The following is a 21,110-nucleotide window of genomic DNA, read 5'->3' as shown; positions in this document are numbered from 1 at the left end:
GAAAGGCATAAAAACTCAAAAACGTCATGGTATAGTAAGGCATAAAATGTCATGAAAACGACATAATATAGTAAGGCATAAAAAGTCATAGTATGGAAAGGCATTAAACGTTATAGTATACTAAAGCACAGAAAGTCATAAAAACGTCATAGTATAGTAAGGCATAAAAAGTAAAAAAAAACGACATAATATAGTAAGGCATAAAAAGTCATAGTATGGAAAGGCATAAAAAGTCATAAAAACGTCATAGTATAGTAAGGCATAAAAAGTCATACTATAGTAAGGCATAAAAACTCATGTTTATAGTAAGGCATAAAAAGTCATAAAAACGTCATAGCATAGTAGGGCATAAAAAGTCATAAAAACGTCATGGTACAGTAAGGCATAAAAAGTCATAGTATAGTAAGACGTAAAAAGTCATAAAAAACGTCATAGTATAGTAAGGCATAAAAACTCATGTTTATAGTAAGGCATAAAAAGTCATAAAAACGTCATAGCATAGTAGGGCATAAAAAGTCATAAAAACGTCATGGTATAGTAAGGCATAAAAAGTCACAGTGTGGAAAGGCATAAAAAGTCATAAAAACGTCATAGTATAGTAAGGCATAAAAAGTCATACTATAGTAAGGCATAAAAACTCATGTTTATAGTAAGGCATAAAAAGTCATAAAAACGTCATAGCATAGTAGGGCATAAAAAGTCATAAAAACGTCATGGTACAGTAAGGCATAAAAAGTCATAGTATAGTAAGACGTAAAAAGTCATAAAAAACGTCATAGTATAGTAAGGCATAAAAAGTCATAAAAACGTCATAGTATAGTAGGGCATAAAAAGTCATAAAAACGTCATGGTATAGTAAGGCATAAAAAGTCATAGTGTGGAAAGGCATAAAAAGTCATAAAAACGTCATAGTATAGTAAGGCATAAAAAGTCATACTATAGTAAGGCATAAAAACTCATGTTTATAGTAAGGCATAAAAAGTCATAAAAACGTCATAGCATAGTAGGGCATAAAAAGTCATAAAAACGTCATGGTACAGTAAGGCATAAAAAGTCATAGTATAGTAAGACGTAAAAAGTCATAAAAAACGTCATAGTATAGTAAGGCATAAAAAGTCATAAAAACGTCATAGTATAGTAGGGCATAAAAAGTCATAAAAACGTCATGGTATAGTAAGGCATAAAAAGTCATAGTATGGAAAGGCATAAAAAGTCATAAAAACGTCATAGTATAGTAAGGTATAAAAAGTCATACTATAGTAAGGCATAAAAAGTCATGTTATAGTAAGGCATAAAAAGTCATAAAAACATCATAGTATAGTAAGGCATAAAAAGTCATGAAAATGACATATTATAGTAAGGCATAAAAAGTCATAGTATGGAAAGGCATAAAACGTCATAGTATTCTAAGGCATAAAAAGTCAAAAAAACGACATAATATAGTAAGGTATCAAAAACCTCACTGAAACGTCATAGTACAGTAAGAAGAAAAAAAAAAGTTATAGTACAGTAAGGCACAAAAAACTTTACAGTAAGGCATAGAACACATCCTAAAAATGTCATAGTATAGTAGAGAAGGAAAAGTCATAGTAAACGGCTTAAAAGTGTCATAAAAAGTCATAGTATATTAAGGCTTAAAAAAGCAATAGTATAGTAAGCCATAAAAATTCAAAGTATGGTAAGGCACAAACAAGTCATAGTACATTAAGTTATAAAATTGTCATAGTAAGGCATACAAACATAATATTATATTAAGGCAAAAAATGTCATTTTATAGTAATTCATAAAAAGATTAAAGTATAGGAAGTCCTTTAAAGTCATAGTATCATAAGGCATAAAAAATCATACTATTGTATATCATAAAAAAATCTAAGTATAATATAGCATAAGAATCCATAGAATAGAAAGGCAAGGAGCAGTCATTGTATTGTAAGTCATAAAAAAGTAATCGTATATATTAAGCCATTACATCTGACAAATTACTTAATGTGCATGTCTTTGGACTGTGGGAGGAAGCTGGAGTACCCAAAGAGAACTCACACAGGTACAGCGAGAACATGGAAACTCTACACAGAAAGGACCCAGGCCAGGGGTTCGAACTCAGAACTACCAGTTTCATTGCAAATAAACCCAGATAACAGAAAAATATTGCAAATTTCAACATTGTTTTTAAGAAAAGCTGCCACAAAATCAGGTATTTTAGCCCACAACAATCCCAAAAAAGTCCACCAAAGAATACAACTGTAGACAGAGATGTTCACCTCCTTTTACATGTATGTTTATAATGTCTCTATGCAGTGGATGTTACTATTTGACCAAAAAATTACTACCCACTAACAGTGTGCTCTTATATTAATATGCTCTGATATTAAGTATGAAAGGATCCAAACCATCGTGCTGCTAGATCCAACAAAAAAATATTCTACATACAACATACAGTATATATGAAAATAGCATCTGCCAGCCTGGAATTACATACTGTATCATACTCTAATAGTAATTACAAGGGACTCCTGCAATACAAGAGACCTCTTGTGTCTTAAGTGCTACAACTCATCTTGAATGTGTAACCAAATTTCCTTATCTGCATGTCTATTTTAGGCATATTCAGGTATCATTAACCTCATTATCATCAGGTTAATGTCTTCCTCAGAGTGCAGTCTCCAGATATACATGCATTATACACAGCATGTATGGTAACTCAATCATGATGCTGGTGAGACAGAAGACTATGCTGCAGTGAAAATCTGACATCTGCACAAAAAAACAAAAACAAAAGAAAGATTCTACAGTCATGATTAAGACATAAGATTTCACTGTGGAAATCAGAATGGCATTGGTTAATTTGTCAAAACAATCCCTCGGCTTGGATTGGATCACATAATCTTCTAAAGCAGATGGAACTTGCCAAGTTAATATGGAATTGTAGGTTTGTAGTTTTTCCTTCTTCTGATCACATCTGTTGCAGGCTTAACAATTTACAGTTTTCTTCATTGTCCAAGATAAAATGCACTTTTCAGGCAGCAAATGCTACTGTATATTTTGTATGGCTCAGTGTAGACCCTTCCCCACCTCAGATGGAGGTTCAGTAGGTTCACTTGAGATAATGTTTAATTCTCACAGTAATGGTAAGATCACCACGCAGCTTCACAACAACAGAAAACAACCACAGAAGAAAATGTTCCATTCAACTGGCCAATCAGCGCTTACATTTCCTTTAATGGAAATATCTGCGCAGGTTATAAGTAACATCAGTGAGGGAAACGGATGTCGTTGCATTTCAATTTCAGGTCATCATCATCAAGGACATGCTGTGTCTTTTTCTGTTCAGTCTCTTAGGTAATTCTTTCGCTTAACTTTTTAAAAAAGTTTAATTGTAATTGTTTTCACACAGAAGATTCTCGTGTTGTTCTGCTTAGCAGGAACCTGCATTTGACATAATGTGGAATCCTATAACATCCGTCACATGTTAACCTGCTTTTGTAATCATGTTTGTATTCCAGGAGTTGTTATCTCCAGTCATGAATGGATCTCTGGATCAGCATCTGTGGTGACAGTCACACCAGGAGACAACATCACGCTTTACTGTGACAGAAAATCATCAAGTGGAGTATACAAAATAGCATGGTTCAGGAACTGTTCACATGAGAACCAGCCATCTCTTGTTCTAAAGCTGGAACGCAATTCAGGGATTGATTCCAATGTTCAGAATCATGGCCTTCGTTTTCATTTGGTCAAAAACCAGTCATCGAATTCCTATGACCTCCAGATCATGAACATCACCGATTCTGACGAGGGCCTCTACTACTGTGGAGCTGAACAGACCAAGGTGGATGCAAGAGTTTCAAGTATTTACAGATATGGTAATGTCACAACAAGGATCCTGCTTAGTAAGTACTCTGGTCTAAGTTATTTTGATCTGTAAATTATAAATACAAATAATTTCACTGTCTCACAAATTGATCATCACACATGTGAGCCATAGCCCAGTCCACCATACAATACTGCCTATACCACATACTGTAAATCATTAGAACAGTTACAAAATAGAAAATGTCAAGGAAATGTAAAGCCGGGTTCATATTAATTATGGGATGAATATGAAAAATGTGAAAAAAATAAAGTTTATTTGCAAAGGTAAATTAAATCAGTGTATATATGTGGGTTTAAAATGATCAATTTTCAATCAATGGACACAAAAGCAGTTTGATGAGCTCAGTCACAAAGATGCAGTCTTCATGCTAATTGACAAAACTTGTTTTTGATCTAGACACCAGTCAACCTCATCACTGCGAGACTCCACAAGACTGTGGTGTGTGCTGGAGACTGCTGTTCTCTCTGTGTCCAGCTGTTGCTGTTCTCTCGTCTCTCTTCTCCTCACTCTTGCTTTATCACCTCAGTCTGAGAAAAGGTACCTGCCATGTACTAAACTCAGTCCTTCTTTTCTCAATTTACTGTATCGTTTTGATGATTAGATTATCTTTTCTTTACATATTCTAGTTAAGATGACCTTGTTAATGTGGAATTTTTTTCACTATCAGATTTTTTTATCAGACAAGAATGAAACTGGCTTCAGACAATTTCCTCCTCTTAAAGGTATTGTGTGTTTTGTTGTTATGATGCTTTATTCATTTTTGCAGCTAAAGAACCTCAAGCTGACAAGAAAAGATCTGACACCAGGAGGTCTGTACCTAGAGACAACCAGGTGATTTCAATGTTTTATCTCATGAATAGATCTTTCTCATATGAAACATTTTAATATTACAAACAAAAACATGTTTGGAATAGCTATCAACCTTGTCTCCTAATAATGAGCTAAAATAATAATTAGTAAGATATCAATAATGGGGGCATTGAGTAGCTCAGTTGGTTGAGCATCCGCCCTATTTGCAAAGGCTAAGGTCCTTGCTGCAGTTGGCCCCAGTTCGAGTCCCGCATCGGACAGTCCTTTGCTGCATGTCATTCCCCCTCTCTCTGCCTCCCCATTTCCTGTCTCTCTCTACTGCACTGTCAGTAAAGGCATAAAAGGCCCCAAAAAATTATTTAAAAAAGATATCAATAATGGCCTATGCTTTATCAAATATGAAAAATCAATATGTCTAGTGTGATAAATGTATGTTGCTTAGCATGTAGGCTACAGTGTATTACAGCATATCATAATATTAAATCAGTACATGATCAATTTTCTAAATGATCAATGTTACATTTTAGGATGAAAACTTGTGTTATGCTGCCCTTGAAATCCGTCAGACATCAGAGAGACCAAAGAAGAAGAAAACCCAGACTTCAGACTTCAGCACCTATTCTGCCATCAAAACCAGGACCTAACAATTTTATATTAGAAAATGGTATAATGAATTAATCAATAGTAGTATTTATCAACCATTGTATTATTCAAATCCTTCTGTACATTTGAGCAACAATATAAAGCCAACTACAAACACAGTCTGTTTTTCTCCCATTAGTGTCACAGGAATGAGTCTGAAAATTAGTTTGCATTTTAGCACCTCAGGTACCCCTCGTCCCAAAGTCAATATGTTTTTTTAATAGGTTTTTGGTTAAATGGCTGAAATAAGGTCTGTGGTTAACACAAGCTCAAGACATGTTCAAAAATATGTCACTCTCTTCTAATGGGTATTGAATACAATCAGATTTTTTAAACAAAAAATTCACAATAAGATACTACACAAATGTGAAATCACTGTGAAACATTCAAAATTTTTATCTCCCTGCATGTATTCGGTTGTTATTATTCTAAAGTGGGACAATGCTTGCAAAAAGCTGCACCTCACAATCTAAAAACTGTTACCATAACATGAGTCACCCAATCCCGATACTTGCTTATTTCTCCTCAAGATCATTGACACAGTTGGTGCAATTTAAAAAAAAAAATAACTAAGGAAAATATGCATCAAACTATTGTTGAAGAGATATTTACTGTAGAAGACCTGCTCCAGCGTACACTTGGGCTCAAACTGAGGTAAAGATTGAAGTGTGGCAATAAGCACACAGCAAGGACAACAGTGACAGAATTCTGACTACTTTTAAAAAAGCATCCTGCTTTGTATTCATTTTGATGATGGCAATTTAATAATATAATGTATTATTATAATATATATGTGTATGATAATATGTAATAGAGAAAATAGAGAAGTTTTATTCGTCTGCACTGTGACAATACAGCGTTGAAAGCAAAGCTAACCTCAACTATCATGTAGCCCATGTGGTCAGGCTCACAGGAAAGCCACTGCACAGCTCAACATGTAAGTTGAGGATGTTTATGAGCAGCCTGCTGAAGGTGTTGGGGCACCGCTGCACTGTGTTCATCGTTTAATAGTGGAAAAGTAAATACACACATACACTCACCACACCAAACCACAGATAACACACACTTTCTGTGCACATACTAAGTGTGATTTGCTTGCTTGCTTGTTGTTTCATGCAAAGATACCAGTGTCAGTGAGGTCATACTAAACTTGCATCAGCTTAATTTTTGACCTGTTGGAGACAACGCAACAAGCTGTAAACACAACACTGACATATTATCACCTTGTAATGTTGATACAGTGAACATATTGTTGACTGATGATGACTGTTAGACTCACAGGAGGCTTCAAAACCTGGAAGTAAAAAGATGTTGACAGTGTACTTTTGAAGTTATAATATGTAACTTTTACACATTAAAATGTCTAAAAATGACTAGACCTGTGTTGTTGTTTTTTTGTTTGTTTATTTTTTTGAGTTGTGCACTTACATTATAGCAAATGTTTGTCAAACCATAATCATGGTAAGGTAAGTTTTATTTCGTCACTTGTCAATGACATCTTATTCCCTATATCCCCAGTATTTAGTAGTCCCTGAAGCCAGCAGTGAAACCAGCATATAAACAGGACAGATGAAGAGTTTCACTGGCGGCATCAGTTATATTAAGACATAATTTGGTAGCTATTATTGTCAGCCTTGAGGTTATTCTTCCTCCAAGAAGATACAACACAATACAGAGTGACAAGAAAGTGTACCTGAACCACACTGTGTAGCCCATGTGATTACGCCCACAGGAAACCCACACTGACAAACAGCCCCTCACGAAAGCGGACTGAAGTAGCACAGTAGTGGGCTGCTGTACGTCTTGGTGCATGGCTACACCCTGTTCACTGTTCATTACTTGAAAGTTATCTTATGAGGTGAACAGAAGGCATACTTCAACACCACATTAAACTACACACAACAGAATAAAGTCCTGTGTCCTGTTTTGCAAACATTGCATAACTTATCCAGGCTATCTTCACATTAGCCGGCTTAAATGATCATGTTAGTTCTTAGTAGTTATTGACTAGCCAACTTTGTTCTCCTTATTATTATTCTTGGATGAAATTACCTTACATAACAGTGTAATCTTATTTTGAAATAAATGCAATAAAAGTAGAGAGCCGAGAGAACTCATATGATTGGTCGACTGCTGATCATATCGCTCTCTCTCTCTCTCTCTCTCTCTGTCTCTCTCTCTCTAAAACCAGAGAATACATTATACTTTTTGGCAAAGTAAATGCAGCAATCAATTTGATAAATCATCCATTGAGTGGCAACATATTTCTTGAATGAATGAAGAGCTACAGTACATGTATTAAGGAACAGCCAGCAGAGTCCCCAAGAGGTGGTTGTGGTGGATCGTGGGTGTACAAACTGAATGGGGTTTGCATCCACAGTCCCGTCTGCAGTTAGGTTTAGTCAACACATTCCATGAATTTGCCCTTGGTGATATCTATACATACATATCTATCTAAAAAAAAGCGCTTTTTAAGGTTTGGGAAAGATCATGGTTTTGGTTAAATGTAAATAAACACTTAACTTTTTCTCTTTTTTTCTTCTCATATGTATTTCCTGTACATAGGCAGTGGAGACTGAAATGAAATATCTGCAACAGGATAACAACCTAGGCAACAGAACCAGCTTCAGCCAAGATCAGGTAGTAACCTGCTTGACTTCTGCTTAAACACCACCTACTTCAGATAAAACAATGGTTTCTACAGTCAGAAGCACAGCTGCATTGTGCCTAACCTCTGCATAGCAGAAGTGGAGAGCCTGGACACCTTCAATGAAACAACATGTAACCATTAGTTCAGAGTATGGATGACACTTCAGTCAAAATTATGACAAGTGCAAGCCTAGCTTAGTAAAGACGACATCCAGTTCACATGGGAGGTATGAGAGACAATAGACTGGCTTTCATAGACTGAGCAATGCACATCAAACAAGAATGGAGTTTACATGAAATCCACTCACAACCATCAGCATTTACTTTACAGCTCTCATCACCCAAAGGGAAAATAAGAAACTGTTATCAGACCCCTTGCAGGCCATGAAAGTGCCTCCAAGTACTTAGACGAATGAAGGAGATAAACACCGCATAGAAGATGTGGAAGCTTGTGGCTACCAAAACTGTGCCTTTGCAATAGCAGCAACAAGAATAGGCACAACAAAATAAGTTAAGTCTGATCTTAACTCACTCCAATTCAATATGTTGCAAGTACATTTAAAAAAAAAAATTTGTTCACAGCATGTGATAGTTAAATGCCACAATTCCAGGAACTTCTAATTGCTTCATCATGCATAGGTATAGTTGGCATAGGTAATAATGTGTGATAAATTTGTGATATCCTATTTGTTTTCATCTAAAATTATAATTGCGTCAGTGTTTTTCAGGAAATTATTTGTATCTGCAAGTAGTTATTGTGCGGGGTTTATCTTGGTCATAATCCAGCCAATTGCAAATTATGCACCAAATAAGCCATACTAACTACGACTATTTACCTGTAGGTATATACCTTTAGTCTGTGTATTCATCATTACATCACTACCCAAACACGTAGAGTAAAACTCTACAGTGTAAACTGTAACATCTCAGTTGCTGGTGTTGGTTTCCAAAAGTTTCTTCTGAGGAGATCTAAGTTGACCTATACATCAGTGTCTACACCATCATGTAGCATCACACCAATAGAAAACAACCACAGAAGAAAAGGTTCCATTGAACAAGCCTGTCACCGCTTACATTTCCTTTAATGGAAAAATCTGCGCAGGTTATGAATGTGAGTTAGAACTGTTTGACTTTTTGTCCTTCAACTCCTGGTCGTCATTACACATGGATAGGTTTCATATTTTTATCATCCTTCTTATAGGTAATTGTCTTCTTTCTTGCTTTCTTGTGAAGTTTTTTTTATATCAAATTTTATATATTTAGGTTCCATCTTAAAATAAACCATTAATAAATTTTTATTTTTATTGCATCACATAGGATTCAGTGCAGTGCAAAATGTAACACTGAAAAAAATGTCAACTTTATTCTTTATTTGCATTTACCTTCCAGGAATTGTTACTAGCAGTGAGCTTCAGATTTCTGGATCAATGTTGGAGGTGACAGTCAAACCTGAAGACAACATCACTCTCTACTGTGACTGTAAAACATCAGCTGGAGTATACATAGTGTGGTACAGGAACTGTTCTCATGTGAATCAGCCTTCACTTGTTCTGAGAACAAAGTACCCACATGAAGAAATGATGGATACCTTTTACAGCAGAGATGGTCTGAATCCCTTCCCTCGTTTTCATTTAGAGAAGAACCGTTCGTCTGAATCCTACAACCTGCTGATCATGAACGTCACTGTGTCTGATGAGGGTCTCTACTACTGTGGAACTGAGCATGCCAAGGTGGAGGAGAAGGAAAAACTTATGCAAAAATTTGTTTACAGATACAGCAATGTCACAACGAGGATCCTATTGCGTAAGTACTCTGGTTTGAGTTCTATTTGAGTGTTAGTTATGTATGTAATAAATCAAACAATGACACTGAATAATCACTAAACAACGGGAAAATGTGCTGCTTGCGTTACAGTGAAGAAGCAGGCAAATCCATTATCATAACATTGTCTCCCAAACAAAATTGCACGTACAACATAAATTTCATAAATAGGTACATGACTATTACCTGGTTGTTCATTCCTGAGACCTCTTTGAACTGAAATGTGTTAAATAATTATGTGCGTCTTGATAATGTGGATTTGATATCTCAGGAAACACTTCTTAACAGGGCTTTTATTGCTGTGCTGCAGTTAGCATATTGTCTCATTTCCAGTTGCTGATGTTTCTTATGTCATGTACCGGGTTTATACACAGTTTTTTCTAAATTTCACATTCCAGATTATAGGGCTGGTCCTGCTGTTGCAGTCCAACCAAAAATAGTGTTGGCAGCTCAAATCATTATGAAAATCAGCCAGTAACTTCACGTCGTAACAAAGTTTTTTTCAATTTAGTTGAAGACTACCCGCTTTATCATGAGATTTACACATATGTATTTATGGAATAATGGGGTTGTGTGTGAAAATAGAACTAATTGAACTTTGTCTTTGTTTTTCCAGTTGACTCCAGCAAGACTCAACAACACTGTGGTGTGTGCTGGATGCTACTGTTCTCTCTGTGTCCAGCTGTTGCTGTTCTCTCCTCTCTCCTGTCCGCTATGCTGGTTTATCTCCTTTGTAAGAGAAGAGGTACCCACTGACCCTTTTACTGTTTCTACTAATGTCTTCTTCCCTCAATTCTCTGTATTGCTGATGATTAGATATCGTCTCTGGGAATATTTATTATTTTTTATCACTTTAACCTATTATGTGAGGTTGGTAATGATGTTATATTCATTACTGCAGCTAAAGAACCACAAGTTGATGAGAACAGATCTGACACCGGGTCTCACACAAGAGAGAACCAGGTAATCTACAGCAATTGACTTTAATCTGTCTTAATATTGTTTCACAATTTATGCGACACAAAGAGGATACAACAGCCATTGAATGAAAAATATTTAGTAATGAATTCTAACAAATGACAGTACTAAATACATGATTATAATTCTAAACAACAAATGTCAAATCTTAGGATGAAGATGTGTGTTACACAGCACTGGAAATCCATCAGGTATCACAGAGACCAAAGAAGAACAACACCCAGAGTTCAGATTTCAGCACATATTCTGCAATCAACACCTGCAGGATGTCAAGGGCCCTGTGATTCAACATAATATATAATACATTTATGAGTGTCAGTATTTCTAGTTCATTCTTTCATTTAGCTTCCTTCTGTAAAGCAATTCAGTCATGCAGAGCCAACAGTAAACACACACCTCTTCTTCTTTCTGTTAAGAATGAACATCATGGATATTTTTTGTATGCTATTTTCAATCAAAAAGATTACGTTTGAGAGAAGCTGGTATTCAACTCTCAACTTTGCCAGTCACTTTGCAGTCAATTTTCCTACGAGAGTAAATATTATTGTATAATGTATATTTTAGTTTATGTGAGGCAACAGTGTCAACCACTGCACCACAGTGCTGCCTATTAAATAAAGATGTATTCTTAAAAAAACTTCTGTAACACACTGACTATGAAAAGATGCCACTGTCACAGAAGTGACACAAGGAACACCGAGATCAGAAAACAAACCAAAACTAGAATTACCGCCTTCCAGTTGTATGCCTCTGCCACTTCAGGTAACATCCCTGTTTATCCAGAGTCATATAAATTATTAATTTCTGTGTGAACTCTTGAGTAATGGCTAAAAGGTTTTGAGGTCACCTTGACCTTGATCTTTGACCACCAAAGTTGAATGAGTTCATCCCTGAGTTCAAGTGAACGTTTGTGCCAAATATGAAGAAGTTCCTTCAAGGTGCTACTGAGATATTGCGTTCACAAGTCCAAAACCGCATTTTGTGAGGTCACCATGACCTTTGACCACCAAAATCTAATTACATTTAATATTTCAACTAATATCTACAACATAAGACATTTACATTTACAGTACCAGTCAAAAGTTTGACACACTAACCTTTGACTGGTATTGTACAACTCATTTGGCAGACGTTTTTATCCACAGCGTCTTAAAAGTGAGGGACATCACTAAAGTTGTTAAAATATGTCAGTGAAGTAGGAGACTTTGGCCTAGGTACTAAATACTCCATCTATTTAATAAGTGCTAACACTAATGCTAACATTTGTTAATTATCACTACAAAGTACAGCTGCGGCTGGTAATATAAATAAATAAATAAATAAATAACTGGACAAGTTAAAACTTTAACCTGGTGATGGCACTGGACAAAGTCATAGTTTCATCAAAGGAATTACAGTTCATCCTGAGGGAGGCATGAAAGTCTGGGATTTTAAAGATTTAGTCCATCCAGTATCTGTAAAAGTATTTCACACACTATTATCACTCACATGTCAACCTCATTGTGACGCTTGAGAAAAAAAACATAAGAGCTGTTTTCAGGCTATTTCCTGTTGTTCTCTCAAGTAACTCATCAGCCCCAACCCTTAACCAGTGGAGTCTTAGACAACACCAATATATTGGACAAAAGGTTCACAAAGTGTTATACACAAGTATCACACAAAAACAACTAAATCTTCTTACTACTTATTTACCATCTATATATACATTGGCTACTTCGGAGAAGTTACGTTTCGGGGAAGTTAAGACAACACAGAGCTGACGATGATCACTAAGACCACAGGAAACCACACTGACAAACAGCCTCTTATATGACTGCAGACAGAAGTAGCAGCACAGTTTGGTCCCCAAATGATTGGTATTTGTAGAAGAATGGTTTCAAATTGATTCAGTAATTAGCCATTGGGTTGTGTGGCGTTGAGGCATTTGTAGTAACAGAAAAGCAAAAGAAAACTGATTGAAATTTGGCGGCTCTGCAGACACCACAGCTACATGATGCCTTACATCTTCACAGGAGAGAATGGTTTCATTATTTCTCACTTCAAGAGAGATTTCTTACCCCATCTGTTCTATACATGCACGAGTGTGCTTTCTTTGCCGAGTGATGAGAGTGTGGTTTCGTAGATTCTTGCAAATATTGTGCTATGATTATTTTATTACAAAACAAAAAAATCGCTAGTACATCTGACAGCCCTTGAAAATGTTTACTGGGACAAACAGGAAGGTTTGTTTGTCTGATTTAAAGAGGGTGACTGTGTAATCTGCAACACCATAACATAAAACTAAACTCTATGTTGTTATATATATATATATATATATATATAGTTGCCGCAACTTAACATTATAGGTTATTATTATACAATTTACCTACATTTATTATTTATACTAATCTTGCCAGGAGTACATATGGTATTACTTCTGACCAGTTTGAAATAAATATGTGTAGCTTTCTATTTTTGGATGAACGACCTCAGTGAATAATTTGTGCTGGTTTACTTTCTGTACAAAGACACAAAGTGTAACATTCCCTGATTTGAACATAGTATCAAAATATATTTCTAAACTTACTGAAATTTATTGGCCAATTTTATATAATAAATATAAGTTCTTACTTTATTTCAGAGTGGTTGTCACTTTGGTCACTCTAGGTTGACATGTATAACTTCTTGAAATCAGAGCCCCAGTCTATGGATGGAGACTTGTGATTTGAAAGCATGGCTGGTTCAAGCTGCTTGAATTTTCCCAATACTACCTTAAAATGGTCCACGGGTTGATGATCAACCTCACACACAGATGATCTTGTCAATGAGGTCCAGGAAGCATTGCATTATGCCAAACTGTGGCAGCAGACTGACTGAGAAGCGATAACAATGGATGATATAAACTGCTACAAGGTACCTGTGCAAAAAAACAGTTCTTAACCAGACCAGAAGCAAAGGCACATTTATTTTTTAGAAACATGTCTTGTTTTCATTTAGACACTGCAAACCGCCGGCTTTCACTGAGCAGTGCGTATATGATGAGCAGAGAGCTATTTTAAAACAGTGAATCTGTGGTTTCCCAGCAGATCTCACCTCAAACATGCACACAAAACCGTCATATGCATACTCTGCTACAGGAACAGAGAGACATGATAGTAAATGTATTGTATGTTCCACTGAAAATGAAAGTTATGGCCATTGAGCTTTAGACAGTTTTTTTTTCTGTCATCTCACCTCCTCATATCCTCTAAAGTGATACTGTACGTGCTGGATGGAGATCCAGTCTTTCAAATGAAAAAGTGGAAATCAGTGGTAAGTCTGACACAGTATGATGTGCCAGACTTCATATGAATATGATCAATTTAAGTGTTTTGTTTGTTTTGATTTGTTTTATTTCTCCAAGGTGTTATTTCCCATTGCTCTGAACCTAATCCATCAGCCTTGCCTGTACTTAGTGTTTAGAGCAAATTAGCAAATCTTAACATGCTAACATGCTAAAGCTGGTGTGCATGCATGTTATTGTTATGTTGTGATCATGAGCATTATGGCATGCTAACATTAGCATATAGTTCATATACACCAAAAAATACAATAAAATACTAAATGATGTAAAACAATGATGTGCTGGATGTACTCTTCTTGAGGATTTTTTTTTTTTTTTTTTTTTTTTTTTATATAAAATCACATTCAGATGATTATACAAAATATGATTTAGACAATAGGCCAACAGACTATACTGTATTGTAATTTACAAAATAAAAAGTCCTCAATTTTTATTTTTAAGTGACTTATTAGCGTTGAGCCACTTATTACTGCCTACAAATTTGCTTTAGTCACCAGGCTGTTGATGTTAAAACTGAGGTTGATATTTTCTGTCAGATGTCGCCCTCTAACACTCAGAGCATCATGTTCTGTGGTTTAGACATTAAATGTAAGATGGTTCCCTTTATGGGCAACAGCATCAGTAAAAGCCCCACAGCATGTTTAGAAAAGGAATTCTTGCCTTTGTTGAGCATTAGCATTTAACAGAAGCTTTCCATCACAGCCAACAATGGATGGCGCAGGGGGATATCTTTCTACTGAATCAAACTGAGATGTATAAGCGTGGACAATCCATTCACAAGTCAACCCCAATGCATAAAACTTGTGTTGCAAAAAAGTGAAATTTTAATAGCTTTACAGAAGTTTGGGAAATGCATCTCTTGTTGATCTGCTGCAGGCTCTTTTTGAGTTTTTATTCTGGTTGTCATTGAATACATGTAGCTGATATCAAGGGCTTTGCTGTTTTTAATTCACATTTTATCTCACATTTTTATACTTTACATCCAAGAGTTGTGCTTGTGCTGCCTCTGCTACAAAGATCTGGCCTTACTGTAATGAATGTGCTTTATATCACACAGAAATGCTTCAATTCTACTTTTTGTATCATTTATAATCTATTCATATTGTTTAGAAGATGAAGATATTGAGTTACAATAATGTTAACTTCAACCATATCATGAAGTCCATGTGTTCAGTAAAGGTCACAGGAAATCCTCATACGCTCTCTACACCCCTCACACGACTGAGCTCAACATAGCTGTGCTTTGTTTTGTGTGGGTGTTTGTTTGTTTGCTAAGAGTGTATGATATCACACACAGAAGGCAATGTCACTTATTATATTTGAGACATGCCATTCATCTACATCCATATCCTGTAGCTTGATCACAAACATTGCTGAAATTTACTTTTTCCCATAGCTGATGGCATAAAACAGATTCTTGGAGAAAAAAAAAAAAAAAAAAAAAAAGAAAAAGGCTTGAAAGAAAATTATATTCTTTTCCAGCAACTTCTTTCAGAGATACCTAGGATATTTTAAAGCAACACTGAACTTGAAAAGATTTGCTGAGACAAACAGGAGAGGGTGGAGAGATGCTGCAGTGGTGAATGGTATGCTGTAATAGCTGACAGTTAAAACTTTCCTAAAACATTTTGACCCCATGCTGTTCCCTACAATCAAAATTGAATTATATGGTTCTCTTACTTCGATAATCTGTATCCCAATCTTTGATATCCAATGTTATGACCAAGAACTATGTCTAAGTATTACCATCCTGCAATCCAGTGAGAGCATCCATAATACAGTACCCATGATGCATCAAAATGACAGAGCCAGAAAACTCCTAGAGGTCTTTGGTTGTACTTGCACAGCACAGTAATGGCCTTAAATTAAATAGCTGCCTAAACAAACAGAAGCTAAGTATATTTCTTGTTTAACATTATCCCAAAGTTATCATCACCGATCAATCCATCACTAAGCAATATTACTGACTTTCATATGACATGTACAGTAAAAGAAAATCGTTATTCCTCAGAAACTTAAATGAATCAGTTTTCTGTGTTCAAGTCCAGTGATTTACTGAATTACTGTAATCAAATATATATATATATATATATATATATATATATATATATATATATATTATATATATATATATATATATATATTATTTTTTTTAAATGGGGGAAAAATGACTGCATTGTTGTGACTTTACACAAAATAAATTCTCAAATCAACATGATCTTTTTTTATGTTTGCAAAACCTAATTCTGTAGCAACTTGATCCTTTTTCTATTGATCTGAGCTATATTAATCACTGATTGGTGATCACTTGCCCCACTGTTTACAATAACTGCTGATGTAGCCCTCCTGTTTTATCTTTCAAAATGGAAGGGGGCTGGAATGTTATAATAAACACATACATTTACAGTCCATTAAAAAAATAAGTTATACAGCAGACTATACTTTTGTTATGTCTCCTGTCAGAGTACAAAACAAGTATACACCAGTATGCCGTTACACTATGCAAACATGCTTTTATCTATACTCTTGAATATGACTGTCTCCTGTGTGACTTCAATATATTTCAGTTTGTATTATTAAAAATTTTATAAATTTTTTTTTTTTAATTCTACAATTACAAGCAAAACTGACAACTGTAAAATAGTCTTGATTTCTGAAATGATTTTCTGTCCAAACATCTATAGTTTTACTCAGAAGCCAACTCACTGATGAGAGTGAAGAAACTAAATTCAGGCCATGGTTTGGTTCATTCATTCAGTTCCTTCTTTGTTTGAGCTGCAACATACAATCTGATTTGTGCTACAACAGGAGACAAGAACATGTATTGGCATTGCCTAAGTTTATTATGGTAAAACAAAATTGTCACAAATGTCAATGAACAGCACAGGCAGAGAGAAACATCGACTGGATGATGTAGTTAAGAACCTTCAATAAATGAAAAAATGGCTTACAAGCAGATGGATGGATGAGAAGAAACAGGAATCCCCGCAAAAAATGTAATCCAATCACAGAAAAACAAGAACCAAGGTCAATACACAAAAGCACTAGGAAACAGAGAGAGATAATCCAAAAATGAGCTGGAGAAAATGGCAGGTATAAACATGGCCTGTGGTGATGATGAAACAGAGAACAGGTGTGTCAGTGGGCGGGGAAACACAGGTGATTGCAGATAGAAAAAAGGTGAGCAGGTGCAACAGAGGACAGGAAAAAAGTCTGGGGACACCTGGTGGACAGATAAAGAATGGCAGGTCTGGGGAGAAAACATGGGAGGAATGAAAAGGAGCTGGAAACAGGGGCCGGAGCTGTCTTGAAAAAAAAAATCTCCTAATTTGACCATTGTGTCCAATTTATTTTCTCAGAAGTTATAGTAATAATCACCTATCGATGCATCACCAATCAACGAGAGCTGACTTTGGTATGTTATCAAGCAGATGTGCACAAGAGCAGTTAAAAAGTATATCTTACCAGTTAATCTAAACATGAACAAAATAATAAACTTTTCTCAAGATCATAAAAATAAAAATAAGCAGCCTTTAATATAGTGTCTACTTGTGTTTATTTCAGATGAGCTGCTATAAACGCTACTGTAAACTAGTCCTGTTTAATCTTTTAAATTTTTTTAACAACGGACTGACAATTTACAGCACAATTATACAGTGACTGAGTCTGCTCTGCACTGTACAAACATGTTTTTATCTCATAGCTTTGCATTACATGACGGTTATCTGCCTCTAGTTAATGCTTCTGTGATTACCCACAAAAAAGAAAAAGAAAAAAAAAAAACACAAGTCAGTGAGCCATTCAACTAGCCAATCACCACTTACATTTCCTTTAATGGAAAAGTCAGAGCAGGTTATATCAGTGAGTAAAAGGTGTTTCGCTCTCTTTGAGCTCTCTGTCATCATCACACATGGACAGGCTGCGTGTTTTTCTGGTCGTTCTCTTTGGTAATTCTTTTGATAAAATTACAGTTATGTTCCATTTTACAAATAATTTATATCTACATACTCATTGTTGTTTATTAGTAAACTGCACTTTCTGTGCTGTGAAATCCTGTAATGCTACTTTTATGACTGTGTTTTTATTGCAGGAGAAGTTTCTTTCAGTCAGGATCAGATTCCCAAACCAGTGTCGGAGGTGACAGTCAGACCAGGAGGAAACATCACTCTGTACTGTGACTGCAAAACGTCAACTGGAGTATACATTGTGTGGTTCAGGAACTGTTCTCATGAGAAACAGCCCACTCTCGTTCTTAAAACAATAGGTAATTCGGGGGATGACATCAGAAACCCAAATGATCCTCTGAGGCTTTTCCCTCATTTTGAATTTTTGAAGTACCTTTCTTCTGACTCCTACGACCTGCTGATCAGGAACATCACTGATTCTGATGAGGGGCTCTACTACTGTGGAACTCAACAGATGAAGGTAGAGGATGAAGAATTAATCACTTCCAAATACATTTACAACTATGGCAGTGTAACAACAAGGATCATATGTGGTAAGGTTTCTTTGTACATGTGTGAGTGTGATAGTGGTGACAGTGATTGCAACCTTTTGATTAAATGATTATTGTACAGTTGAAGAGTTATGGCAAAGTAACAAGGATTCTATTGAGTAATTATTCTGGTCTGACTTTTCTTTGTATGTTAATCTACAGTATGTTTGGATTTGAACCATTTGACAGATCCCTACATTGTATAATAAATATAATTTTCTTTTTCTATTATATTAAAGTTTGTGATCATGTCAAATCCAACATACAAAACTGTATTCTCCATGAGCAATATTATGGGCTACATTATGATGAACAAGGTTGTGAGGTAGAATCCAGGGTAATACAGCCACTTCTCTGAAGTTAAAGACATGAAGTTTCTTCCTAATCAGAGACTGCTTAGGTTTGAAGTGTTGTGGGTTGTTCTTACCATGCAATATATTCCATATTGATATTTATATGCATCCTCCTTCTGTAAAATGTTTGCATTTGAGAAACCAGAAAACACCTTAACACATGGAATAAAAGTGTTCCAGATATCACCTGTTGCTGGCATAAAATCAGTCACCAATGAACCTTGTTTAGATATAGCGATACTGACTGTTAGGCTATTATATTAAACTAAAATGTAAAATAGGTCCAAGCTGGAAAAGATCCATCAGTGAGGAACAGGATAAATATCAAGCATGTTACAAGTCAAACTTCATAGTGGTGATGCATATATGTCTAAAAATGTTTTGCTGACTGCAGGAAAAGAAGACAACGCAGACAGAAAAACATGCCTTCACTCCGGTGTTGTGCCCTGGATGATGGTGGTGTTCACGCCAGCTTTAACTATTCTCTCCTCTTTCCTCTCCTTTATTTTGGTTTATCACTTCTGTCAGAAAACAGGTACCTTTTGTTATTTCAGAGTTACTACGTCATGTTTATGTGTTATTTCGTATTTCTTATATATTGTCATATTTATTTATTTTTTTCAGACACTTTGGAGAGTAATTATTCATGTAAAGACTAAATACCATAAGATAGCTATATTTGTGATAGTCTTTTGTACATTTGAGGGCTACTCTGAAATTGTGTTGTATTCATTTCTGTAGATTACGAACCTGAAGTTCATCAGAAAAGACCAAACAGCACAGGACAAACAAGACAGAATCAGGTAATCAACAGAAGATTTGATTCTGATTCTGATCATATGATGTGTATAAACACATCATATGATCAGAATCAGAATTTTAATTTTTCCCTTTTGTCAGCAATTTCTTCATAAATGTAGTCTTTTAAATGTACTGAGGTTGTTAATTGTCCAGTGTAACAGCACAATAGCATGCAAATGATTCTAAATAACAAATTGTTTTACAGGATGAAGATGTGTGTTTAACACGAGTTGTGTTCCGGGTTAAGGATGGACAAAAACACCAGTAGACATGAAGTACAGCAAAAGCACATTTGTCTCATTCAGGCAGAAAGAAAATAGAATTGAACGAGTCCAATTTCAAAATGTTTCAAATTCAGGTCAACGGTTTAACTTGTAATTTCCTCTTGTATCTTTGTATTCTTGTATGTCCTGTGGTTTGTGACACACTCCTAGAGATCTTAAACCACAAAGTGTGTGAGCGCAAGCTGTGTGGCCGATTTGGTATCAGGTTTGTGATCAACCAGTTGACAACAGTCACATACACATTATCACAGTTTTAAATGTACTTTTCCGTTGAGAACTGTTTAAACATAAATCTTGACTTACATATTGCTTTTATTCTTATTAGTTATCATTAAGTAATATGAGCTTGTACTGTTTTACATGTAGAATATGTATGGAATATTTGTAATTAACTCTTTACTTGTTATTATTACATTATTATAAATCAATTATTTTTATTACAGTTGTCTTTTGTAAGCTGTGTACGTACACACACAACATATAATGGGCTTTACTATCTTTTTGATTGTCCTCCCCTTTACTTCAGTAGTCTCTATTCTAATGGATAGGCATAATAATTTGCATTAAATTAATTTGAAAGAATAAGTGATGCAGGTGAATGCCTTACTCATTGCTTCTGCTGATTTATTGTGGATTAAATGGCCAGTATGTTAGAGGTATGAACCACAATAATGATGAATTTATTTTTGTTCTTTTATTATTTAATTTGGTTTATTACCATTTTGTATTTACAGATGTGGATAAAAGTGTTAGTACCCTAACACCTTATTGTAACAATAGTCTGTGAAATTAAAAGCGCCTTTGTCATGCATGTGTGCACGCCGTTAGTTTGCCATAGAATAAAATAAAGGAATGAAAAGAGCTGAACTCTTGATGAATTCTTTCTTATTCTACAAAGATCTTCTAAAATGGCCTGGATAAAATGAATGACCCCTTAGAAGTGGTGATAAACAAGTGGATTGTCATCTGTATTTCAAAATTATCACACGTGCCTTCAGTCTTAAGTCATCAGTCAATCAGTCATTCAGCCTATTTAAAATGCGAAAAGCCCTCATTGTGCGCCACAAGAAATGTGGAAACG

The 21,110-nt window shown here is 35.4% G+C and overlaps 3 protein-coding genes across 3 annotated transcripts; all 3 read left to right on the top strand.

Annotated features, from left to right (window-relative positions):
- Positions 1 to 3,270: 3,270 nt before the first annotated feature.
- LOC130166552 (uncharacterized) lies at positions 3,271 to 6,699 on the top strand. The gene is made up of 5 exons (XM_056372233.1): positions 3,271 to 3,339; positions 3,504 to 3,890; positions 4,271 to 4,411; positions 4,641 to 4,705; positions 5,212 to 6,699. Exons 1-5 carry the CDS (start codon positions 3,309 to 3,311, stop codon positions 5,326 to 5,328), a joined length of 741 nt encoding a protein of 246 aa, XP_056228208.1. The 5' UTR covers positions 3,271 to 3,308; the 3' UTR covers positions 5,329 to 6,699.
- Positions 6,700 to 9,078: 2,379 nt separating this feature from the next.
- On the top strand, positions 9,079 to 11,515 carry LOC130166709 (uncharacterized). The gene is made up of 5 exons (XM_056372426.1): positions 9,079 to 9,176; positions 9,365 to 9,778; positions 10,413 to 10,541; positions 10,698 to 10,759; positions 10,927 to 11,515. The coding sequence occupies exons 1-5, from the start codon at positions 9,140 to 9,142 to the stop codon at positions 11,056 to 11,058; spliced, it is 774 nt and encodes a 257-aa protein (XP_056228401.1). The 5' UTR covers positions 9,079 to 9,139; the 3' UTR covers positions 11,059 to 11,515.
- A 6,484-nt stretch (positions 11,516 to 17,999) lies between these two features.
- Positions 18,000 to 20,878, top strand: LOC130166666 (uncharacterized). The gene is made up of 5 exons (XM_056372367.1): positions 18,000 to 18,043; positions 18,187 to 18,594; positions 19,339 to 19,479; positions 19,686 to 19,747; positions 19,951 to 20,878. Exons 1-5 carry the CDS (start codon positions 18,007 to 18,009, stop codon positions 20,011 to 20,013), a joined length of 711 nt encoding a protein of 236 aa, XP_056228342.1. The 5' UTR covers positions 18,000 to 18,006; the 3' UTR covers positions 20,014 to 20,878.
- The last annotated feature ends 232 nt before the right edge of the window (positions 20,879 to 21,110 follow it).

This window comes from Seriola aureovittata, chromosome 3 (genome assembly GCF_021018895.1).
Source record: "Seriola aureovittata isolate HTS-2021-v1 ecotype China chromosome 3, ASM2101889v1, whole genome shotgun sequence".
NCBI lineage: Eukaryota > Metazoa > Chordata > Actinopteri > Carangiformes > Carangidae > Seriola > Seriola aureovittata.
Note: the sequence above shows the minus strand (reverse complement) of the source record. Positions and strands in the feature narration are given on the sequence as shown.

Coding starts and splice junctions, on each gene's coding strand:
- LOC130166666 (XM_056372367.1), top strand. CDS start 18,007: ATGGACAGGCTGCGTGTTTTTCTGGTCGTTCTCTTTG. Junction 18,595..19,338: donor AACAACAAGGATCATATGTG/GTAAGGTTTCTT, acceptor TGCTGACTGCAG/GAAAAGAAGACAACGCAGAC. Junction 19,480..19,685: donor TCACTTCTGTCAGAAAACAG/GTACCTTTTGTT, acceptor TCATTTCTGTAG/ATTACGAACCTGAAGTTCAT.
- LOC130166552 (XM_056372233.1), top strand. CDS start 3,309: ATGCTGTGTCTTTTTCTGTTCAGTCTCTTAG. Junction 3,340..3,503: donor TTTTCTGTTCAGTCTCTTAG/GTAATTCTTTCG, acceptor TTTGTATTCCAG/GAGTTGTTATCTCCAGTCAT. Junction 4,706..5,211: donor CTGTACCTAGAGACAACCAG/GTGATTTCAATG, acceptor GTTACATTTTAG/GATGAAAACTTGTGTTATGC.
- LOC130166709 (XM_056372426.1), top strand. CDS start 9,140: ATGGATAGGTTTCATATTTTTATCATCCTTCTTATAG. Junction 9,779..10,412: donor CACAACGAGGATCCTATTGC/GTAAGTACTCTG, acceptor TTGTTTTTCCAG/TTGACTCCAGCAAGACTCAA. Junction 10,542..10,697: donor TCTCCTTTGTAAGAGAAGAG/GTACCCACTGAC, acceptor TCATTACTGCAG/CTAAAGAACCACAAGTTGAT.